This window comes from Adiantum capillus-veneris, chromosome 6 (genome assembly GCF_014529385.1).
Source record: "Adiantum capillus-veneris isolate H3 chromosome 6, ASM1452938v2, whole genome shotgun sequence".
Classification (NCBI taxonomy): Eukaryota; Viridiplantae; Streptophyta; class Polypodiopsida; order Polypodiales; family Pteridaceae; genus Adiantum; species Adiantum capillus-veneris.
In genome coordinates, this window is record NC_140936.1 from 157,060,317 (window position 1) to 157,086,180 (window position 25,864).

Consider the following 25,864-nt stretch of genomic DNA (forward strand, 5'->3'; position numbering starts at 1 on the left):
AGAAAGATGGATCTTGGAGAATGTGCATTGACTACAGAGCTCTCAATAAAATCACCATCAAGAACAGACTTCCTGTTCCAAGGATCGATGATATTCTTGACCGGCTTCAGGGATCCTCTTGTTTCAGCAGGATTGATTTGAAAAGCGGATATCATTAGATTCGAATCGCGCCAAGAGATGTCTACAAGACGGCCTTTCGGACAAGCTTCAATTTGTATGAATTTTTGGTGAGGCCTTTTGGCCTTACCAATGCTCCAGTGACGTTCAACCGAATGATGGATAGGATTTTTAGAGAGTATAGATCATTTGTCGGCAATTTCTTTGATGACATTATAGTCTTCTCCAAGGATGAAGCAGAACATAGACACCATCTGCTACAGGTCTTTCAGGCATTGCGAGATCACAAGTTATTTATCAATGCCAAAAAGAGTGAATTTTTCTTGCCGGAGATACACTTTTTAAGACACATCGTCTCAGCAGTAAGAGTACAGATGGACCCAACCAAGATTGAGACTGTAGGTGATTGGCCCCATTTGAAGAATGTTCATGAAGTTAGACGCTTCTTGGGCTTATGTTCTTACTACCGGCGGTTCATTCGAAAGTTTCTAGAGGTAGCTTCCTCTTTGCACATTCTGACACAAAAAGGAGTCCCTTTCTCAAGGGGACCCACAAAGGTGACTGCCTTTCAGACATTGAAAGAGAAATTGACTACTAGACCAGTATTGACTTTGCCGGATTTCGAAAATTCATTCGAAGTATTTTGTGATGCTTGTGGTCGTAGTTTGGGAGCAGCGGTCTTAATGCAAGAAGGCCAAGTGATTGCCTGTGAAAGCCAATTGTTTTCAAGGCCAGAATTGACAGCACAGATCTATGAGAAACAGCTTTTGGCAGTGATCCACGCTCTTACTCAGTGCGACATTACTTACTCGGAGCCGATTTTACAGTCTTCACTAATCATCAGAGTTTACGCTACCTCTTGTCACAGAAGCAACTTTCGAAAAACTCGGAAGCCGCTAGTCTTGGCTATTTTCGCGGTTCATCATAGAAGCTTCAAGAACCTGATTGATCCGTATGCCACAGATCCACATTTTTCAGATGTATTCACTCGAATACAAAATGGGGAGGTAGTAGCGGAATATTCTATACGGGATGGCTACTTGATGAAGAAAACGATGTTGTGCGTTACACAGCCGTTGAGGGAAAAGGTTCTGACTGAATGCCATTGTCCACCTTTTACGGGTCACCGCGGCATCGACACCACCTTGAAAGGTGTGGAGCGTTACTTCTTTTGGCCGAGATTCAAGAAAGATGTGGACGACTTTGTTCGCAATTGCTTGGAATGCCAAAAGGTGAAGTTTGGCACGCTAAAGCACAAGGATTGTTACAGCCTTTACCCATTCCCACCCACCCCTGGGAAAGTGTTGCTATGGATTTCATTTTTCATCTCCCGAAGACACAGAGTGGGCATGATGGCATTGGACTGTCATCGACAAATTTAGCAAGCAAGCTCACTTCATTCGAGTGAAGAAAACAGTCAAGCCTGATCATTTAGCGAGACTGTTCATTACATAGATTTTCAAATTACATTGCATACCTAAGACAACAGGCTCTGACAGAAATCCCTAATTCATGAGTTTGTTTTTGGAAGGCTATTTGGGAGAAAATTGGCACACGGTTGCAATTCTCGTCATCATTTCAGCCGCAGACGGATGGGCAATCTGAGATTGCATATTCACTCGTACTAGATTTATTGAAGTCTTACATTTCTAATCAGAAGACTCAATGGGAAAAAAATTCCCTTGGTGGAATTTTCCTATAATAACACGATCCACTCTTCAACGGGGAAGGTGCCATTTGAAATCACTGAAGGTGCTCAGAAGGTTCCACCCTTCCTTAGCACGAAAGATGAGATTTTTGAAGCCGACCAGTACACGAGGGACTTGGACACAGCTTTTGCCAAGGTCCGGGAGGCTTTAGCGAAATCTCAGGAACGACACAAGAAGGCAGCATATCGACATCGTAGCGATTCAAAATTAAAGGAAGACGATTGGGTGCTCTTACGTTTTGAGAAGGCACGCCTAAGAAAGAAAAAGGGAAAGGAGCCTCTTTTTCCAAAGCTTAGCATGAGGTATTATGGCCCTTTCCAAAGAAAAGATAAATGATGTCTCCTTTAGAGTGAAGCTACCCGAAGATTCACAATGCTTTTTATGTGAGTCTATTGAAGCCTTTTAGAGGTGATGTGCCCCATGATGGGGAGCCAGATGAGCAACCGGAAGTGGAGGAAACTAGGAGATACTTGTTCCAAAACAGATATTGGCACACAAGGACTATCCTAGGTTAAGTTCAAGAACTATCCTGCATTGGATGCGAAGTGGATGGAGGAGGAGGACCTAGCAAATACTCCTCATATTTTGGAACTTCACCTTGAAGCATTCGGTTTAGCATAGTCTACTCTGATAGAACCCCGATTTTAGCATGGGTGAATATAGGGTAGCGGGTTTGCACAAGAGAGGAGTTACTCCGCTTTTTTGTCAATGGATTACCCCAATTTTGAATAGAGTTACTGATGTCCTCCTTTGGGTTTCAGGGATATTGATGGGCTGATAGTATTCTTTTTTTTTTCCCCGACAAAAAGATCCTTCTATTACTTAATGAAGCTGCCCATACGGCTACAACCACCTCTACAAAAGAGGGCTACAACAACATGATGGGGAGACTCTCCCAATAAAAAAATAGCATGTGTACAATGAGGCTAAATCAAGAGATGGGAGGAGGGAAAAGCCACACAGGTGGACGGTAGTGTCATCTGAGTACACCCTGGACCATGGTGAAGAAAGGCCCAGGATGCCAGAGTCGAAGAAAAGCCTCTGCGCTCCCGCATGCGATCGGAGCTGCCATGGAGTCTCTCCAGCTGTCCTGTGAGAGTATGGATCAGCTCTAGCCAAAGATCCCGAACAGTCTCTGCTGGTGGTACAGGGCGAACCTCAAAGATGCGGAAGCAAGGGGCCCGCCAAATGAGCCAGAGTGTCAGGCCACTGATGAGCTCCCAACACTCCTCTCTCTTACTGCATCACTCCTGTGGAGTAAGCTCTGTGGCAAGCTGGAGTGTAGGTCAACCCCCCCGCATCACTATCATCCTGTTGGTGAAAGATAGCTCAAACTGAAGTGCCGGGCCGGTGAGAGTGGACTAAGCAGCTGCCCCCCAACTGTACTGCCGAGCTGTGGAAAGGGCTGGCATCAGCCGAAAAACACGAAGACACACCTCTTGTGCTAAAGGACATTCCCAAAGACAGTGACGCTGACTCTCCACAAGATGGTCACAAGCTGCACATGCGGCCGAGAGACCACTATGTACAAGCCAGCTCTCAACTGTTGTAGCTCTGTGTGCAACCAGCCACTAGAACAAAGTGACTCGTCTCGGCTGTCTGGAGTCCCACGACCTCTCCCAAAAAACTGCCAAGAACTCAGCTGTGAGACCCTCCTCTTGCCTATGAGGTGCTGCAGTAGGACGAGCCTCTCTCTGTGCTGCCAGTATGTGACGTCCCAGTCGAACAGTGTACTGAAAGAAAGGGATACCTGGGTGGTCTGCAGAGGAGAAAGGGTCCCTTCAGAGCCACTCTCCAGGATCCCACTGTACTCGTGCTAGGGGACAGCTCTCCCAAGCCCACAGTCTCCAGTGGCCAGTCTCAAGAGCTGTTGGGTCGGGATATATGACACAAGTCCTCCCACAGATGCCCACCACTCGAATCATCTGAAAACAGCACTGCCACCTGCAAGGCCTCTACTGCAACTCGCCGTAAGTGTCCCTCACCCTATAGATCAAAAAACAAGGAGGGTACAATCTCTGAGAAAGCCCGAACTAAGATGAGAACCTCCAGTCGCGTGAAGGCTCCCATCCACCTGGGCGCTACTAATTCGAAAGGTGTGTGCCACTCAGCTGGTACTGCCTCTGCACCCCTCTCATGCCCTCTAGCTGAAGACTCTGAAGCTCCTCTGACAAGCCTGAAAACTGTAACCAGTAACCTAGAGAGCGTGCTGGACCCTCTGCCATGAGACCCCAGGAAACATGAGGCCGACTACCAACCAAGTGGCCTCTCTGAGTGCTAACCATGGGGTTTGCTGTCTCAGGCGCTCCTCCGTGCAAGTAGGCTGACGCTGCTCCAAGCCTTGCCGCAGTTGCTCCAAGATCGGAGCAAACTCACAGCGAAGCGGACCTCCAGTCTCCTGATCAAGCCAACTCTGCGCATGTCTGTGAAAATCCATCTAGTCGAGGGTCGCCAGGGACCTCCAGCCTGAGGCACCCTAGCACTGAGCCGCTGAAGCAAGAACTCCTTCCGCGGCTCCTCACCTGGAAGAAGTCTTCTGACGATGAACTTCCCAAGAAGGGCTCTGCTCTGCTGTGCTAGGTCTATGATCCCTAGCCCTCCTTGAGAACAAGGAAGAGTGATGATTTGCCATGCCACTTTGGCCCGGGCTATCTCAGTGTCACGCCCTGACCAAAGGAAGTTCCTGATCAGCCTCTCAACCTGGCTACAAGAACTCCATAAGATCCAGCAAGAAGTGATATATCACATAGTAGCCAACAACACCTGGTTGGCCACTACAACTCTGCCTGCTAGAGAAAGTCGTGTGGAGCTCCAATGTAACAACTTCCTCCTGATAGACAGAAGCGAGGGGAGCAATCTGCTGCTCGGGAGACAAGTCCAAACCAACCTGATAGCCCAGGTACCAAACTGCAGTCCCTGGGGGAATCCACTTGAAACCCTCACCTGGCATCCAATCGAGCATAGGAGCACTACCAACCAAGAAAGCCACTGTCTTTCTCCAGTTGATCAATGCGCCAGATGCAGTCTCAAGAGCCTGCTCACACCTGTGAAGGTTGGCCTCCTGGCCATCCAAGTACAAGGCTGAGTCGTCTGCATACTCAGAGTCCAATAGCTCATCTCCCCGAATAGGAAGTGTTAAGCCACACAAACCAACCTGCTGTGAAACCAAAAACCTACTCATCGGCTCAGCAAAGAACAGAAAGAGGAATGGGGCAAGAGGGCAACTATGTCTGACCGAACGTGTAAGCATGAAACAATCCCCTCTACCTCCTCACAAAAGTACCCGGCTGTGTGCTCATCTATACAAAGCTGACACCCCTCTGATCCAAGCATCTGAGAAGCCCATCCTGCGTAGAGTGCCCTCCAGAAAGTCCCAGTCAACTCTGTCGTAGGCCTTCTCAAAGTCCAGAAGAAGAATCGCTAGATCCTCACCACGAAGCCGCGCTAGGGTAGAAGCCTCCCAAAAAGTAAAGATGTTGCCAAGGATACTACGCTCCTTGACAAAATCTGTCTGAGTCCCATGTATAATGCTCTCTAGAAGTGGCTGAATCCTCAAACTCAGAGCCTTGGCAAGAATTTTGTAGGCTGAGTTGAGGATGGTGATGGGGCGCCAATGTCGAATCTCAATAAAGGAGCCACCCTCCTTGGGAATGAGCTAGTTGAGGCCCTCACTCATGCTGTCAGGCATCTCTCCCATGTGCAGGATGTATTGAAAAGCACTACAGAGGTCTAAGCCAAGCAAGTCCCAGTACTCCAATAAAAAAATGAGTCAAGCCATCCTCACCTAGACAGCTACCACGTAGGAGTGCGCTAAGAGCCATGTGTAGCTCCTCTAGATGAAGAGGCAGCTCAAGCTGCTAGCACATCTCCTCAGTCACAAGACAAGGTATCTGTGCCCACACGTGCTCTCTGCATGCATCCTGACGCTCTGACTGAGGCTCTGCAGACAGTAGGTCACGGTGGAAATCAGTGGCAACTGCACGCATGTCCTCTGGCTCTGAAGCAACTGACCCGTCGGGCCTCCTCAACTGGCTGACCTTGGCATGCAAGCCGAGGTCCCACTGCCTCAAATAAAGCTCCTATCACTCTGTCACCCACCTAGGTCCACTGAGATGCCTGTCAATGGAAAGCAAACTCATGGCGCCTCTCCTCTGTGCTCATGAGCTCCCGACGAGCCTGCTGTAATTGCTCCTCTAACCAAGGATTGTCTGGATGCTGCTCGTGAATCCTCTGTAGGGAAGCAACGCCCCGTCGAAGATGCTGCCCCTCCTGTCTCGCTGTAGCCAGGCGAGCCGAAGACTCCTGGAGAAAGAGTCGACTAAGCTGAGCAAGTCCTGAGGCTCTTTAAGCACGGAGTCCAGCAAAGCCTCCACTCGCTAAGCCTCCACTAAGCCTTTAAGCGCCGAGTCCAGCAAGACCCTCTCTGGGATGCGAAGCATCGTACTCTCCCCCCTCTGTCTATCAGTCACTGTAAGGATAGAGCATGGTCCGAAAAGGAGGTCCCTGCAAAAATGCCTACTGTCTCTCCCAAGTCACAGAAGTGGTCACTAGTGTAAAAGCGATCTATCCGAGATAGATTCACGCCTCCCACTCTGCGGTCGGAATGAGAAAAGGCCAGGCTATCTGGGGCCCTCACAAAACTGGAATACTGCCACACATCTGTAACCCGCAGAGTCATACAAAACCTCTCCCAAGCTGCCAGCTCAACAAATAGTATGGCTATCACCAATCCTGTAAGAGGGTACCTCCAACATGTTGAAGTCACCCCCTATGCGCCATTGCTCTGCCTGCGCCAGAGACTCAACAATCTGAGACCAAAACTCTGCACGTGCACTGGCCACATTGGGCGCATAGATGTTCAAGAAGCCCACTAGACAACCTTGATCCTACATTGTGATCCATTGAGCCCTGCCTGGCACAATAATCCTTCGGCCCACAATGGCCTGTTGCAAAGAATCTACAATAGTCATACATACCCCGCCCTGGATGTCTCTATGTCCAAAAGCAGCTGACCAAAAAGTCTCATACCGTCCACGCAAAAGCTGACTAGAACCTCTAATGCGACTCTCACACAGATGATGCTCCTGTAGCATAAGCAGGTGAATCTCTCCTCCCACGAGGCATCCCTGAAGCTCCTGACGCGGTCGACCCCTATGACGCTGAAACTAGGGCCCACCTAGTCCCTGTACATTCCATGAGACAGTTCTCATGTGGAGCGAGAGAGAACTGATGCTGCCACAGCAGCTAATCGTGCTATCTTCGAGGCAGGCTTCGATGGGGAGTAATCCGCATCCGAGCTTCCTCGAGATAGGTGTGACTGCAAAGTGTGTCCAACACAAGCCCAAGTAGACCGAGCCGTGCATAAAGAAACCTCCTCTGTCCAGGAGTCCTCATGTATATGTACATAGCATGGCGGGCTCTGCGTGTCAGCAAAAAAGTAAACCACAATGTGTCTACATCCTGGTGCGTCTGGGGGTGTCACAACAAACTTGGTCAATGGCCAAAGAGTCTGAAGCATGTCTGTAACTCCTAGGTCTCCGATGTGATGAGAGAACTCTAGGACCTGTGTCTGCAGCCACTCCATCACTGAGTCTACAGTCCACTCAGCCTGGTCCCTGCCACAGAGGTGAAAAGAGAAGCCAACCGCCGAGTCCGAGGCCTCTAGCCCCCTAGCTGCAAGGTATAGTACGTGTACTCTGAAGCGGGCTGCCTCAAGGTCTGGTGAGGGGTCGCTCAGAAAACGTGTAAAGTCGTAGGCAAAGAAATCCCACCGACCACGGATGTCGAAGCTCGTCAGACCACGAGGAACTGCTGCAAAGGTAGACGTCTACACCACAAGAGGTCGCAAGAAATACTGTCCCTCTCTCGCCAAACGACTCGTGGAAAAGGCGCTACCAAGAGATCTCCTAGCAGTTGAAGAAGGCCCTGCCCCCTGGGACGGTTGAGGGACTAGAGCAAGAGCAGGAGCGAGAGCAGGGGAGAGGGGGGGAGGGGGGGGGCGAGGGGGATCGGCAGAGGAGGGAGGGCGAGGTGAAGAGGCAGAGGGAGAAGGGGAGGGGGGAACTCGGGGGAGGGGGGGGTTGTCGAGGGTGAAGCTGAGGTGGAGGCTGGAGCAAGGACCTTATCCTGCTGAAGAGGGTCGAATCGGTTTCCCGTGGACACCCACTGCTGCTGGACAGGAGCCTGAGGACCACTCTGAGTGCCAAGCTGGCGCGGTGGCCCCTGCCGACGTCGACCACGAACCTACTGCCAGCCCTCCTCTGCCTGAGCCCCAGGCTCGGAGGGAGGCTCTGTCTGTGTACGCTGTGGCTCTGCTTGCTGCTACTGGCCAACCTTTGAGGGCTGAGGCTGGGCCTGTGGTGCAGGTCGGGGTCTTCTCCGTGGACAGGCCTTCGCGAGATAGCCCATTTGTCGACAAATGAAACACTGATTCGGGAGGCCCGAATACTCCACGCTCTGTCGGAACCAACCCCTACTCACCCGAGGAAGTAAGATAACCTCGGGTGTCCCTAACCAGAACACGTACCGAGGGAATGCCGGCCGCCTTGGCAGCTACCGAGGCTGCCATGCGAGGTGTCTCCAGGACAGTCCCAATCGCTGAGCCTATCCTGGAAAAAAGTGGTAGGTACTCCCTCCTCAAACCAAGAAAGAAGACGGAGATGGGAAGGTCTGTCTCCTCTACCAGAACATCTGAAGCAGGGTCAAAACCATGTCTCCACTGCCAAAAGTTCGCTCGAACTGCTCGGATGGTCAAGGGGCTCATGGCGATGACATTGGACGCCATCTTGGAGGTCTCAAACTCGATCTGATAGTAGCCGCGTTCGAGAAACTGAACATCCAAGATCTTGCCCACCTCTGCGAGAAGGCGGGCGTGGAGAAGATCACGCAGCTCTCCTCTGCCGGGTCTGGTGCTGAGAATCTTGCAGATGACGGAGGTCGTCTGGAGGCACTCAACCTCTGCTGCGAGGCTCGCTTGCTCTGTCAGTGAAAGAGCAAGTCGGATGGTGGGCTCTGCAAGGTCAGGCGAGCGGCTTCTGAGGAGTCCCTCTGGGGCGTAGCATGAGCCTCCATCTGTGTCTGCTGCTGTGTAGGAAGGGGGGGGGCGTGAAGACTAGCACTTGCAGAACCCGGCGAGTAAAGTCCCAGCGAGAAACTCCACTACAGGGCTGAACAAAGCAAGGCCTTCGGGGGGGGGGGGGGGGGGGGGGGGGGGGGCGGAACTAAAGGTGCGCAAAGGGGAGGCGGGTGGCAATAGAGGGCTGCGGCAGGCGGCGGGCTGAGGGGGGGGCTGCAGGCTGAACACGCTGAGGGGAGGGCTGAGGCGGATGCGGGCTGGGGGGGGGAGGCGGGCTTGCACAAGAGAGCACAGCTGAGGGGCAGGGCTGAGGCGGATGCGGGCTGAGGCAGCGGATGGGGAGGGGGGGGGGGGGGGGGGGGGGGGGGGGGGGGGGGGGGGGGGGGGGCAAGCTGGCGCAAGTGGGCAAAGGGGCGAGGGGGGCTAGCGCGCGGGTGCACATTGAAGGGCAAGGGCGCGCGAAGCTAAGCGGGGGGGGGAGTGGTCAACAATGGCGAGGGGGGGAGCGCACAGCAGCAGTGAGCTCTGATAATCAGAATGTGGAAAATATAGGCTGATAGTATTCCGAAAATGAAAATGATTGATTTGTACTTACTTGTTTGAGTGCAGGAACTGAAGACGAAATGACTGTAGCATTTCTGTCTCAAAAATCTCTCTAGACATGATTGCAATAAGGATTAGTTAATCGGGCATCCGTGAGGTCCAGAATGGATCTAGATGCGATTACTAGATACTTTGCCGATTAATCATGGTCTGAGATTTGGAATGAATTTGTCTGTGATTTGTCATATGATGTCCAATCATGTCCAGTGATGTGACTATCGATTTGTACAAGTGCTGGATGTGTCGTGTCTAGTGCGTCGGTACTTACAGTCAGTGTCTAAGACAGTTTATGGCCTGTGTCTATTTTGCAGGCATAAACGAGGGCGATTACAATTCTTGTATGTCACAAACTGGTGACGTGGCAAGCCCTCGAACACGTAGAGAAATGCGCCGACAGGCTAATGTGGCAGCAGCCCAACGGAAAACCCGCTGGAAATCACGCTGACATGCTGACACGTGGCACGCCGTACGGATCTCTGTCTTCTGCGTTGGTCATGCTAACATAGCAGTGTACGGACGTCCGTAAATTACGTTGGCTTACTTTTGGCCGCTTTTGGGCATAATGCTTTTGAGTTGAAGCTTTTGAGTTTGAGATTTTGGGGCTCTGCTTTTGGGCAACCCTTGTAACAATACATAGGTCTTTTGGGCCTCATTACTCAGAGCATCTAGACGCAGAGTATTAGTGTGAGTTCTCACAGACTCCCTTGTACTCAGCACAAAAACTAATATAAAAAGAAATAACGAAAGGGGCGCCAGTCTTTGGGGCCAATATCTCTTAGCACGGAACTACGTCGGGCCGTGTCGATTGTTGTGAACTGTTTAAAAGTAAATCTCTACTGTGTCGCAATAGAATCTAGACTTGGGGTGTCCATGTTTGTTACAGCCTCCAAGCGACTTCCGTCATCTGTAACATCATCGGCACCCGACCTAGCAGAGGAGAGGTGTGTGATCTCCTTCAAGATCTCCTTTTAGTAGAGGTGGGCAAGATTCTCGATGTTCAGTTTCTCGGGCGTGGCTACTACCAGATAGAGTTTTGAGACCCCTGAGATGGCGTCCAAGGTCATTGCGATGAGCCCCCTAGCCATCCAAGCAATTCAGGCACACTTTCGACAGTGGCGCCATGGTTTCGACCTAGCTACCGACGTTCTTGTCGAGGAGGCAGACCTTCCCATCTCAATCTGCTTTCCCGGGCCTGCGGAGGGAGTACCTTCCGCTCCTTTCCAGGATAGGCCACAGATTGGGACTATCCTTGAGACACCTCACACAATAGCCTCTATAGTTGCCAAGGCGGCCGGCATCCCCACAGTACGTATCCTGGTTCGGGACACCCACACTCTCCCGTAGGTCATCCTACTACCTCGGGTGAGTGGAGTTTGGTTCCATCAGAGCGTGGAGTATTCGGGCCTCCTGAATCGATGTTTTATTTTTCGTCACATGGGCCATCTTGTGAAGGCCTATCCACGGAAGAGACCCCGACCTACACCTCTGGCTCAGCCCCAGCCTTCAAGGGATGGCGAGCAGAAACAAATAGAGTCACAGGGTACACGGGCAGAGCCACCCTCCGAGCCCGGGGCTGAAGCGGAGGAGGGCTGGCAGCAGGTCGTGGTCAGCGTCGATAGGGCCACCACGCCAGCCTAGCACTTAGAGTGGTCCCCAGGCTCGAGTCCAGCAACACGAGGTTTCGACCCTCTTTAGCAAGACGAGGTTCCTACTCCGCCCTCCATCTCAGCCTCACCTCGGACAGCCCCTCCCCCTTGAGTTTCCCCCCCCCCCACCCCCCGCCCCCCCCGCCTCGCCCTCCTCCCTTTGCCGCTCCCCGGCCCCCCTCTCCTCCTCCTCCCGCTAGCCCCCTGCTTCCACATCTCCTCCCGCTCCTTTCTCGCAACCGCGACCCAGGGGGCAGGACCATCCTCAGCTGCTAGGAGATCTCTTGGCAGTGCTTTTGCCACGAGTCCCTTGGCGAGAGAAAGTCAGCCTTTCTTGCAAACCCCCCTTCTGGTGCAAATGTTTCCCTTTGTAGCAATTCCGCGTGGACCGACGAGCTTCCACATTTGTCGTCGTTGCGATTTCTTTGCCTACGACTTTACACGGTTTCTCGGCAACCCTTCACCAGACTTTAAGACAGCTTGCTTCAGAGTTCATGTATTGTTCCTTGCAGCTAGAGGGATAGAGGTCCTGGACTCAGCGGTTGGCTTCTCCTTTCCCCTATGTGGCAGCGACCAGCTTGAGTGGACTTTCGACTCACTGTTGGAGTGGCTGCTGCAGGCACAGGCCCTCGAGTTCTCTCATCACATGCGAGACCTAGGGGTTACATACTTGGTTCAGACTCTGTGGCCGTTGGCCAAATTCTCAGTGACACCTCCAGACTCGGAAGATGTAGACACATTGTGGTTCACTTCTTTGCTAACACGCAGAGCCCGCCATGCTATGTACACATACATGAGGACTCCTGGACAGAGGAGGTTGCCCCTTGCACATGGGTCGTTCTTCTTGGGCTTGGGCTAGACACTCTTTGTAGTCACACCTATCTCGGGGATGCTCAGATGCGGATTATTCCCCATCCAAGCCAGCCTAGAAGATAGTAGGGTTAGTTGTTGCTGCAACATCAGTTCTCTCTCGCTCTTCATGAGGATCGTCTCATGGAACGTTCAGTGATGCCTTATAGCAAGAGAGATTGACCTTCTTACGCTACAAGAGCATCATCTCTGTGAGAGCCACATTAGAGGATGTGGTCACTTTTGAGTGGGCGGTATGAGACATTCTAGTCAGTTGCATTTTGGACCCGGTGGCATCCAGGGAGTGGTGGCATCCAGGGAGGGGTATATATGACTATTGCAGACTCTTAGCAGTAGGCCATTGTGGATTGAGGTATTATTGTGCCTGGCAGGGCTCAATGGATTACTATGCAGGTTCAGGGTTGGCTCTTGGGCTTCCTGAACATCTATGCGCCCAATGTGGCAAGTGCACATGCAGAGTTTTGGTCTCACATTGTAGTGTCTCTGCCGCATGCAGAGCAATGGTGCATTGCGGGTGACTTCAACATGCTGGAGGACCCCTCTGACAGGATTGGAGGTAGCCATACTACTGTGCATGGAGTTGAGTTGGCAGCTTGGGAGAGGCTATATATGACTTTGCGGGTTTCAGATGTGTGGCAACACTCTGGCTTTGTGAGGCCCCAGACAACCTGGCCTTCTCTCGTTCAGACCGGAGAGTGGGAGGAGTGAATCTATCTCGGATAGATCGCTTCTACACTAGTGACCACTTCTGTGACTTGGGTGGGACAGTTTGCATTCTGGCTGGGACATCTTTTTCCAACCATGCACCAGTGATCCTCACAGTGAGACAGAGGGGGAGCATGATACTGCGCATCCCTAAAAGGGTCTTGCTGGACTCTCAACTCAAAGAGCGAGTGGTGAAGGGGATCGGGGAGCACCACAGACGGAGAGTGAGAGAGAGGAGACACACATATGATGTGGGTGGGGAGACTGTGAAGTGGCAGCTCCCCCTATACAGTATACTCACTATAAGTATAGGGTAACAGTGGACGGGCGCCCATGACCTGGGCGACCAGTCAAGGCACATAGGCCTTAACCCCAACAACCTCCCACTTAAAGGCCAATGTGCCTTTAAGCAAGATCTACTAGTGTACAACTAATAGAAGGTGAGAGATTCTCTCAACCTATGCCCACTGACTCTCGATGAGCTAGTGCATCAGGATCTACTGATAGACAAATATCCCGCTGCGGAAGCCACACAGAGCTAGCTCCAAGATCTGCAAAGAGTCTACAAGAGCTCATGCACTCCTGCAAGTATCGATCCAATACCTGCAAACCTCCCCTATGCTCTATGCCGAGATGAGTCATCGAACAACTAATCAACCCTGCTGCAAATGCTCCCACTGCAGCTGCTATGTCGGGCCTCGAGATCAGCATCTCGTACATGAGGACACCGAACGTTGATGCAACCCTGGCAACCTCTGCCACCTCTAACTCAGAACTCAACTCATGGCAATCCTGTCCCCTATCATAGAGACCATGGCACTTTGACTCCAAGCTGTGGAGTGACTCCTCATGTCCACCGCACATCACATGTGGACCAAGAGTATCCATCTGTCCTGAATCTGCATCAAGCTCTTGCATAAGCATATCAAGAAATGACTCCACAATAGCCGACATCTCAGCATCCATGTGAGTCATCTCTGTCATCACCTCTGATGACTCATCCTGCTGTGACTCACTAGAGCTGTCCCACTCTACTTGTGAATCCGTAGACGCAACCTGCACAACAAGGTCGCTGCTCTGTACTCCATGCAAAGCATCCTGCAACCCACAAGCAAAAGAGACTCGCCTGCTCTCTCGCTGTCTACCTGGTTGCATGCTCACAGAGACAACACCGTCTCTCCTGTGATCCACATGCAATGGGTAACCTGGACCACTCCTGGCGCCTCTCGCAATCACTAGCTAACCCAAATGCATCACAAAATCTCGCTCTCGAAGTGAAATCTGACATCCACAATCTCTAAGCTGACCAACCGAGATCAAACTCACTGTCAAATCTGGTACATAGCGCACATGTCGTAACAAGTGAGATGCACCACTCAGTAATGACAGTCTCACATCTCCTGCACCTACTATCGCATGCACCGATCCATCGGTCAAACGTACACTGCCAAGCATCCCGCTAGAATAGCTACAAAACCATTCACGATGCGACGTGACATGAAACATAGCATTTGCATCTAGCAACCATTGCGAAGGGAGTGCACTATCCACATGTATAGCATCTCGTGCATAGCTCGAGGTAAAAGTGACATCCCCGTCACTAGTATACTCCGATACTACATCTGCCTCAACTTTCAAAGCAACCGAGTCCATGGCATCACTACATACATCTCTGAGACCGCCATGTCTCCTACGATGTCGCATACGACAAAAACAGTGCCGTCTAACGTGTCCAGAATGACCACAATACCAACATATCACCTGTGGGCGTACTCGTGAATGTACATGTCTCAGACAAGTCCTTGATGACTCAGATCTATCATACATATCATGTAATCTATGCCAAAGTTCTCTCGAAGTAGTCTCATACATAATAAGAGCATATACAGATTCCGCAAGGTGCAAAGAGAGCGTAGATAGTGCCATCTCCTCTAGCTCCTGCCACTGATCGTCAGACATGTTTGAAGGTCTACCTGCATCACCACTCAATGGTTGATGCAACCCTCGCTGTGTCAGTGCATCAAGCATACAATCTCTCCATGCCGCAAAGTCTGACCCATCAAACACGCGCATTTGTGAGAGGTCACAATCTGATCGATCACCTGTCTCTACCATGAGCACAAGTAGCAAGCTAGATAGCAAAACCACCTCACCAACAACACTTGGAAACTGTCTACAAATATGGCTAGAAACACAATGTAAAACCTGTGAGACACACTCCAAAATAGAGCTCCCGCAATGTCAATACAAGCCTCTCCTGCTCTAGTATCACACTGCAATCAAACGCACTACTTACAAGACGCATTCATGACGACCATAACCATGTGCATAATCTTCACCGAATCAGCCCTGAAATTCAGCCCAAAATTACAAAATTCTCAGCCCTCTTGCATGGCCAAAAACAGTCCGTAATTCAGCCCCACACTACCAACCGTAGCGCATCAAGAATCAGCCCAAAAATTCTCCAAGAAGTTATGACTTGTTCGGAGTAGTCTCATACATAACAAGAGCATATACAAATTCCGCAAGGTGCAAAGAGAGCGTAGATAGTGCCATCTACTCTAGCTCCTACCACGGATCGTCAGACAGGTCTGAAGATTACCTGCACACACGCCGTCATAGAGCATACATCTGTGAGCTAATCACCAAGCCCACACTGTGCGGTATCGATGCATACACACGCACAAATCTCCCACCTGCAGAGAACACCGCACGCAAATGCTGAGTGCAGCCCGCAATCTCTACCTAGATCGCATAAATGATGCGCATAAAACTCTTTGAAAAATTTCACAGTTTCAACGTAAAATGGCTATAAACCCAAATAACCATAAAGTGAACACCAAGCTCACAACAAGAGCTACCAAATAAGTATCATCCACACTCACTGCATGCTCAAATCTCCACAAACCTGAGTCAATTAAGCTCTCATGTAAATCACCTCATATGACCATACATGTCACATACATGTGCCTCAGTCTTGAGCTCACAAAATCTACTCAGAGAAGAATGCAAAAACTTATAAGAGAATCCATCCAAGATCCTAGCAATCGGAAGAAACCTATACAAGAGAGAAAACATGCTCAAACAAGCATAAAGCTCCCGCATACATCGTACATGAAGCAACCTGCTGTCTCAGATCTCCGAGAGATCTCTACTTGCAGCAAGAGTACCTGTATCCTCCTGATTTAGCCTCATTGTACATATGTTGTTTTTTCATTGGGAGAGTCTCCCCTTATGAGTGTTGTAGCCCTCTCTAGTAGAGGTTGTTGTAGCCTTTATGGGCAGCTTCGTTAACTAATAGAAGGATCTTTTTCTCGAAAAAATAAAAATTGTTCGATCGCACGTATGCGCAAGAAAGACTGTCAAAGAAATGGCTCGTTGCTGCTGCTTCGCACGCAATCGCTCCCCCCTCCCCCACAAAACGCCCCCCCCCCCCCCCCAGCTGCCCTTACTGCCTCGCTGCATGCCTGATAGCGCTGTGTGCCCTCGCGCTGCCTGCCCGCCTCTGCCGCCCCCTGCCTGCCCTGCGCTGCCTACCTGCCACTGCCGCCCCCGTCACCCCCTCCTGCTGCCGCCAGCGCTCCCACTTGCCGCAGCCCCCCCCCTCCCCCCCCCCCCCCCCCCCCCCCCCCCCCCCCAACAACCCCAACCCCCCGGCCCGCCGTCTACCCACCTGCCTGGGTTTCACCTCGACAGCCCTGCAATTCGGCCCATTCAGCTTTGTTTCAATTCTTGGGGCGGTGCTTTCTACGCCGGGTTGCATCCTCCCGTTGACATCTTCTTACGACACAGATGGAGGCTCCAGCTTCGCCACAAAGGGACTCACCAGAAGCCCCCTCGCCCGACCCCGCTGAGCTCACCATTCGACTTGCTCTCCCGCCAACAGAGCAAGCGAGCCTTGCCACAGAGGTAGAGCGATTGCAGGCGACTTCGGTCATCTACAAGATTCTCCGCACCCGACCTAGCAGAGGAGAGCTGCGAGACCTTCTCCAATCCCGCCTTCTCGTAGAGGTGGGCAAGATCTTGGATGTCCAGATTCTCGGACGGGGTTACTATCCGATCGAGTTTGAGACCTCCGAGATGGCATCCACGGTCATAGCTATGAGTCCACTAGCCATCCGACCATCACGCGTCCACTTTCGACAGTGGCGACATGGTTTTGACCCGGCTTCGGATGTTCTAGTAGAGGAGGCAGACATCCCCATTTCAGTCCGCTTTCCGGGTTTACGGAGGGAGTACTTACCACTTCTTTCTAGGATCGGCTCCGCCATTGGGACTGTCCTGGAGACACCTCGTACGGCAGCATCAGTAGCTGCCAAGGCGGCAGGCATCCCCTCAGTTCGAGTTTTGGTCAGAGAAACCCACACGCTCTCGAAGGTTATCCTTCTGCCTCGGGTCAGTGGGGGTTGGTTTAGACAGAGTGTCGAGTACTCGGGCCTCCCGAACCAGTGCTTCATTTGCCGACAGATGGGCCATCTAGCGAAGGCCTATCCACGGAGAAGGCCGCGACCTGCACACACACAGCCTCAGCCCCAGCCTGCCAGGGCTGGCCCGTAGCCACAGTCAGCAGCACAGCGCACACATGCAGAGCCACCCTCCAAGCCTGGGGCTCCAGCATAGGAGGGGTGGCAGCAGGCTCGTGGCCGACGATGCAAGGGGCCACAGCGTCAGCCTGGCACTCAGAGTGGCCCTCAAGTGCCTACTCAGCAGCAGTGGGTTCCCACGGGGAACCGCTTTGGTCCTCTTGAGCAGGAGGAGATCCCTGCGCCAGCCCCCGCCCCCGCCCCCCGCTTCACCCTCCCCCAACCGCTCCCCCCCCCCCCCCCCCCCCCCCCCCCAGAGTTCCCCCCCTCTTCCTCATCCTCCCCCCCCCCGCCTTCTGCTCCCGTCGCCTCTCCACCTCGCCCCTCTACCTCTGTCGCCCCTCTTCTCCTCCGCTCCGCTCCTTCTCCCCCCCCTCCTACTTCAGTTTCATAGTCGACTCAGGAGACAGGTCCCTCTCCGGCGGCTAGGAGATCTCTTGGCAACGCCTTTTCCACGAGTCGCCTAGCGAGAGAGGGTCAGCCCTTCTTGCGTCCCCCTTTGCAGATTCAGACATCTTCCCCTACAGCTATTCCTCGTGGTCTGACGAGCATTGACATCCGACACCGCAGGGACTTCTTCGGCTATGGGTTCACTCGTTTTCTCGGCGATTCCGCAGCAGACCATGAGGCAGCCTGCTTCAGGGTCCATGTTTTGTTCCTCGCCGCTAGGGGGACAGAGACCTTGGACTATTCTCCACGGGGGTGGTAGAACGTCGAGAAATTATCCATGAAGATTAAGAGATGATCATTGAACAAGGGATAAAAGATGATGTAGACCATACGATCGAATGAAAGTGGGGCGTTTTCAGCCCAAAAGCCATTCTCCTGTAAATGAAGATGCCCGAGCGAGTCGCAAAACAGTTTGAATCTGGTCATCAAGATGGATCCCCAACTGATTGTAGCCACTAAAATCATCCATGACACTATAGAGCACATTCCCAACTACATCTTCTATTACTCTTTTGATGAAAGGGCTCGGGATTCGGGAAGCCATCAAGTATTATTGAGAGCTTGGTAATCGACAAATGCGCGGATTTTGTTGGACTGCCTCTTTGGAGGTATGTTCATGGGTGACAGACACTCTGAGTGCTCCATGGGCTGCTCCACAGGCACGATGATACCTGCTTCTTGCACCTTCTCTAACTCTAGTTTGAGAGCTACTACATACTTTGGATTGAGCTTGTAGGCTCTGCCTCTAACTAGTTTAGCCCCACTGACCAGAGGGATAGTGTGGACTCCTAGCTCTAGAGATATTTCTTCCAAATCTTGGTAAGACCAGGCAAAAACATCCTTGAAAGAGCGCACAAAAGAAATTACTTGGTCTAGCAGCATAAAGTGATCCCACAACGATGCAGCCAAAAGAATGGGTAGGGGGTTGTCAGAGTTGCCCTAGTTAACTCCCTTTACTAGGTCTCCAGAAGGTACTGTTGAGGATGTCTCTATAGGTGAAGAAGAATCCCTTTCTTAAAGCATAGATATATCATGAGCTGGTGTTTGATCAATATTGATGTCAGCATAGGCTTCTTGTAACCAACCTAGGGGAACAGGGTGAGTCGTCAGACATAGAGCTTGTCTTAGCTTTGGTTGGTGTGTCACAGAGGAGGTTGGTGTCTCGGAGAACACCTGGAGAGGAGATTTCTTTCCTCATCTATGTCCTTCATAGGCTCACCAAGCCCAAGGGCTTCCAGTATAGGAGTGTAAGTCATTAGCCTCTATGACATCGACACTTGGTTCCCGGCCAAGTGGCACACTTGGGCCAGCTACTATGGGGACACTACAAGATGGTGTATCCTAAGGCAATGATTGAATAGAGAACACATAGCAATGCATAGACTTGGTAGCTTCCAACCACTCAAGCAGGTCTTCCTCTGGGCTATCAAGTGGAGGAGGTTGTTCCAATTTGGGGTTGGACTCTACTGACAAAGGACTATGATGCACCAGTGGATCCATCCCCCCTTCAAGTCTAATGGGTTTCATTGGTGATACAAGAGTATGAATCCATAGTGCGTCATTGCCCCAATCATGTAGCTCCTTAGTGTGCCCTAGCCACGGTCTGCCAATTAGCAAAAATAACCCACCCTCAACCCTGGAAAGGAAAATCCAGGCTGAAGGTGAATTCTTGCACCTGTAGAAGCACCTTGTCCATTATCCTCTAGTCTGCCAAAGTAATTGTGAATGGGTAGGCTAGAGACCTAATGCCAGCATAGTGAACTCAGGCATAAGGTTGATGCCAGATCCACCATCAACTATTACACCAAAGAATTGCCGCCCTAAACTAGTCACTGTGAGATGAGGGCTTTTGTAATCAATGAGACTCTGATGGCTGCACTAGGAGGTGCCCACCACTAGAACCTACAGCTGGGTACAAAGATTGTATGGAAGAGGTATTCACGGGCGAGACAGTTAATGGAAGAGTTGAACTTATTGGAAGATTGAGGCGAAGGGCTGCCCTCTGAGCCCTCATGAGGACACCTGTAGGGTCCTCTACTTGCTGCAACTAGTCCTAAGGGGCAACCAAGTGGATAGAAGATGGCAGCTGAGGGATTGTGCTAATGGCTACTAGATTAATCTTTGGAAATGTGAATTTCGATTGGTTTTGACTTGGGCCCAAGGATGTGGAGGCGTGCTACTTTAGACAGTCATTGTTGTAATGATCCTTGGCCTTTGAGCAATGCCAGCAACGAGGAGACCCGTCGGGAAGATGAAATATACTTTGGTAATGCCCATATTTCCCACATTTGTAACACAAAATTGGTCGATTGGATGGATGAGGTGGAAGACGTGGCCGCGCGATTTGCTCCAGCATGGGGATGGTAGCTGACGTGTAGAAGGTCTCAGGGGCTAAAGGAGTGTTAGCATGATAAAAACTTGGAAATAGAAAAGTACCTTGCATCCCTTGCATAGATGGGGTAGTCAACAAAGGGGGCATATGACTGGGTTGGCCATAGGGAGAAACCATGTCGGAGGCAAGTGCCAACTCTTGTTAAAGAGTAGGGGCTAGGCTCTGTTGTAACTGCCACAATCCCTCCAAGTAGTAACAATCTTTGTCTTCATGTGCGGGTCTCACAGAAGTGACAATAAGCCCGAAACTAGCATTCTTGTAGAGGATAACGAAGAGCGCGACATGAGCTATACCAGACCACAGGCTTAGACTCCTGCTGAGCCCTAAGCTCTTCTAGCTCTCTCTTGATCTTGTCCAAAGATTCCTAATGTGAGGATTTCTCCTGTCGATAGACAAGGACCTCTCCTCTCAAAGAGCTCGTTGTAATTTTAGTGCTTCGAGTTCCCTGTGTAAGAAATCAAGGGGTCAGATGCACTTTCCATGAGAACTAACACGGTCTCTACTCGAGGGGGATCCTTAAATAGCCTCCTTGCCCTTCTATCCTAGTAGCTATAGCAACAAACTCTTCCAGAGTGGCTTCCACTCGAAGAGTCTCCCTAGCTTCTGTTGGGAAACCTTGGGGAGCCCCTTCTCCACCCACTTCATGACCATGAATTCTCTTGGTTGTTGGGGAAGCTTAGCAACCAAAGCCTTTGTTCTTGTCATGAGTTCTGCAAAAGTCTCATCAGGTTAGAGCGCCAAGTTACCCAACTCACCTAAAACCTTCTCTTGAAAGTCACCTAATATGAAAGCTTCCTAGAACTATTGCCTTACCGTCGCCCAATTTGTAAAGTGGTTCTCAGAAAACTGATTGTACCATTTGTCTGCTAAGCTATCCAAGGTTGACGGGAAAAGCACTAGGTAGGCATCTTCTCTGTTGAGATCACGGCCTCCGCAGGGAGATGCAAACCTCCTCACATGGTCGTCTACATCCTCAATGGAGAATCCCTTGAAGATAGGAAACGTTATGTTGACTTTGGCCAAAACGCTTCCCAGCTCCTCCATTGCGACTTGCTCACAAGCCGGTTGTAACATGGGTGGTAGAAAGTGTTCTTGGGGAAGTGATGAAGGTGGTGAGGAGCTGGTTGAGTTAGATGCAAAAGTAGGTAGCTGAAGCGGGGGTGGAGGACTTCTAGTAGGTAAGGCTTTCTATGGTAGTACTGCACAAGACTCCTTAGGGGGTTTGGTCATCTTTAGAATGCCTTGCATGTAACATGCAGTAGCACCCAAGCTATGACCAAGAAGACCCCTGAACCTGCTGGAAAAACTAGACCCACTGGACTAGACTCAACTAGACCAGGCCATACGAGACCAAGCCAGACTGGACCAGTCAAGACCAGGTTGGGCGAGGGCGAGAGTGGACTAGCCCAAGCTGCACAAGAGCGAGAGTGGACTAGAACAAGCTGGACAAGGGCGACAGTGGACTAGACCAGACTAGGCCAAGCTAGACAAAGGCGAGGGTGGGCTATACCAGACTAGACCAACAAACTATATCAAGGCAAGAGACTAGACCAGCTAACTCCTCAACCATGTAAACTTAGCAACGGAGTGAGACTTCACTTGAGATCCCATCAGGGCCCAGGATTCACAGGTACAATGGGGGTGTCAAGGCTCCAACTATGCAGGGAGAGTGCACGTGTGCAAGTGCTAGACTGAAAACAGAAGACTCTAGACTCGAATGACTCATATGATGCATAGATATCCCAAACCACCAACTGAGCATATATACAAAACATAAAGGGCAACCAGAAGCAAACACAAATATCTCTGACAACACAGCTACGCCTAACTCCGAACTGTGGTGGCCATTGAACTGGCCACGGTGTCCTCTCGACCACTACTCTCTCTGTCAGCCACGTGTCACTATCCATGTTCTGTGACACTGTAGCCTGCTACACAGTCAAGGCAATAACCCTGCCTCCAAATGCTACATAAACATCCCTATCAAAGTCTCAAAGACAAATGCACACCATAGTCACACTTGTGTTGAGGCCATAAGCACAACATATCCCCAACACCAGAAGCCTTTATGCATATATAGAAGGCACACATTGAGCATCCTCACATGCCATGGTGAGTAATCTGTGAATAAATCCATCACTGCTTTGCAGGTTGTATCATGGTTGTCCTTATAATGCAAGTTTCTTGAAGCAAGGTTTGCTCTCTCTTTCTATTTCCATGCAATTGCTCTCCATACTTCCTCTCCTCAAAAGGATACAATACACAGCACACACCTTGTACATCAAAGGACGTATTGGTGGCTTCTTTCTTGATGCTCATGTGGCAAAAGGGGCACGTAGCTCTAAACGGCTTCAAGAAGAAGCAAGAATACTGCCTCTTGGATGTTTTTGCAGCAAAGACAAATTGTTGATTCCATAATTGTTGGAGGCATAAAACACCCTAAATTGTTTCTATGCCTCTGTTTCTGTTGTTTTCATCCCAAAGGTCATAAATGGAAAATCTCTATCACATTATGGTGTATCCATATATTTGTATCTTTGCATGTGCATACCTACTTATAGATTTGCAGATGCTTATATTCCTAAAACACACAAGTTTGGAAGTAAACACTTTTAATTTTCTACAACTTGATTCCTTATCCGAACAAAAAAACTGACCTCCATAGAGCACTTGAAAAATACCATAGTACTCTGGATCTGAAAGATCAGTCATTTGAACAAGTTGAGTGGTGACCTCCTCAGCTGTTGCCATTGGGTCAAGATCAAGAACCTGTAAAATAAACTTGTTGAAAACTTTAATTGAATTACAGCTTGAAAACTTCAGAGTTGATAAACTATGACAAGCTTCTATCTAGATTCAAATGTTCGGACTTCGACCAAAATCTACGTCTCCTAAAAATCACACATTGAAGGTAAGAGGGAAAGAGCATAAAAAACTTAAAATGTTTTACTCTGACTGATAGTGAAGATTTACAGTTTTCACAAGATATACAGTGGAACTTCAGTAAAGAGAAACAAGCCAACAATATATCAAGGATTTTGTCTGAGGCAAAGACCACTGTAGCTCTCTAAACTCGTTTTGGGATGCTTCTGACCACAAACATTGCAATAAATTATGACACAACCAGAATGTGTCAGAAAAGGAAGCAAGAGGAAAGGGTACGATGTCAAGGGAACATCCCAAAAAAAAAAAGTCGTTGTCCAAGGGGGCTTCAGCACATAGACTCTTGAAACAAATGGGCTAACCAATCCAGCACACTCAGTTGCTAGAAAGGTTTGTGTGGCCACATTAAAAAACCTACTTGCAGAGCTTATGACCCGCAATCGGCACACGACATGTATGGTTACCTATGATCAGGACACATATGAAGAGGTGCGGTACCAATTGGACTAAAAAATTTGTAATAAATGGTCGATGTTACATACGATAAGTAAAAGACGTGTTTTCTTAGCCTAGAAGTCTAAACTTAAAAGAATAAACATGAGGGAAAAGGTCCTACAGGGATAAAGCGCTAGAAAGGCTAGACCCCAGACTAGTGGAGAAAAGGCCAAAAGAGCCGCCCAATGTTCAAAACTGTTCACTTTGACCAAGTCAACAGAGGCCCAAATGATGACCTGAAAACTGTCAAATGCGTCTTGAACAAAACGTACAAGTTCATGGTATACAACAGGACATATAAGTTGTCCGGTATGTCAAACGTGAACAGCTTGACTCTGCAGAATGTGGACAATCTTGCCGGCACTTGCAAGGGAACACCACTGATGCAAAAAGCGGAGCTCATATTGCTTGCTCCTTGTTCACCACGTCTGAGATGGCTGCTTGTGTAGAATGGCAAAGCGGAGAGGGGGGCTCACTACCACCCTTAATGCAGATGAAAACTCTGCTCGATGTCTACTCCACCAAGAGGAAAAATATGAAATGCAGGTTGTAGCAGGCTACAGTGTCACTTTCACAGGACACACAGTTAGTAGAGTTGGTCTGGTCTGGTTCACACTGGACGGACTCTCTGGGCTGGGCAGTGACACATGGCAGAGAAACGAGCGGTGGTCTAGTGGACATCGTGGCCAGGTCACCACCACTACTCAGTTTGAAGATAGACTTAGATGGCTGACATTTATGAGCCGTTGGTGGCTCTTTATGATGGGACATATGAGTAGTAGCTGTTGGGTCATCATTATCATCTTCTTCATATATGGTCCAGAGTCGTCTTCTAGCGAGTGAGTCTATACACACAGCACGTCTGCACCATCCCTGCACATTTGAGCCTCGAAACCCAACTGTACCTGTGAGTTTTGGGCTGGAGCTGAGTGTGCTGCCACGCCAAAGTCTGTATCAGTTCTTTGAGATAGTCGAGTCCATATGTTTTGGTCTATTGCTGTGTCAATCGGTTGTTATCTATTGTTTCCTTTGTTTTCATTCTGTTTTGAGTGAGATGTCACGCACATTGCACTGAGAAGCACCCACTGTAGAGAGCACGACACACTATCTGCACTACAGGTGCTCTCATTTTTGGCACGCCCGATGGGACCTCAACTGAAGTCTCACTCTCTGTTGAGGTGCAAATCGAGGAGCTAGCTGGGTTTTACCTAGCCTCGCATACTTCGCCTTGCCTAGTGCAGCCTGCTGGTCTGGTCCAGTTTCACCCTACACAACTTACTCTAGCTGACCTAGTCTCTCGCCCTGCTGGTCTGGTCCTCTCTCTCGCCCTGGTCCAACCAAGCTCTCGTCCTGGTCTAGTCCTTCCTCATCCCTGGTCCAAGCCAAGTGGTCTAGTCACTTGCCCTGGTCTAGTAGAGTCTAGACCTGTAGTCAGCCAGTTAAAGGTCTTCTTTCCTACAGCTTCGTTGGGTTTGTGGTCACTGCGTGACACATACAAGGCGGTCATTAGAGCGTCAAAGCGCACTACCAAGTCCTCTGAAGTACTACAACAGAAGACGTCAACCCTTGGTACCTAGTAGAAGTCCACCAACTTCATCACCCATACCTCCACATACGGCATCATCCATTCCTCCATCCGGTTCTACATCTTCCCGGTCACCTTCCCCAGTAAAGCTCTCTCCCATTTTGTTATAGCAAGCTAGTGAGCAACAAGCTCCACAGCAAGAGTCCATGGAGGCGTTGGTCAGTGTTTTGGCCAAGGTAAACATCAAGTTTCCTACTTTCAAGGGACTCTCCTCAGAAGATGTAGACGACCATGCAAGGAGGTTTGTATCTCTCTGTAAAGGTCGTGTTCTTAATAGAGAAGATGCTAATTTGGTGTTGTTTCCATCAACCTTGGACAGCAGACAAGTGGTACAGTCAGTTTGCAGAGAACCACTTTGCAACTTGGGCCACTTTACGACAGTAGTTTTGTGCAGCATTTAGGCCAGGTGACTTCCAAGAAAAGGTTTTGGATGAGTTGGCCAACATGGTGCTCCAGCCAGCGGAGACTTTTGCAGAACTCATGCTAAAACCAAGTCTCTGGTTTGCCAAGCTTCCTTAGCAACCAAGGGAATTTATGGTTAAGAAGTGGGTGGAAAAGGCTCTTCCCAAAACTTCCCAGCAAAAACTCCGAGAGAGTCTCCGACTTGACGCCACTCTGGAGGAGTTTATCGCGGCTCCTACTAGGATAGAGGGAGCTGAGAAGCTATTCGCCAACTCCCTCAAGTAGACACCCCCTCAGTGTTTTCGGAAAGTCCTTCTGATCCGTTAACTTCTTTATGCAAGGAACTAGA

At 50.2% G+C, this 25,864-nt stretch overlaps 1 protein-coding gene across 1 annotated transcript in view; it reads right to left on the reverse strand.

Annotated features, from left to right (window-relative positions):
* The window catches only part of LOC147456567 (uncharacterized), a 174,046-nt gene that overhangs the window by 56,268 nt on the left and 91,914 nt on the right, over positions 1–25,864 (reverse strand). The window contains exon 11 of the mRNA XM_086514997.1: positions 22,808–22,919. Within this exon, the coding sequence (XP_086371123.1) occupies positions 22,808–22,919 (112 nt within the window). The remainder of the gene's footprint in view (positions 1–22,807; positions 22,920–25,864) is intronic.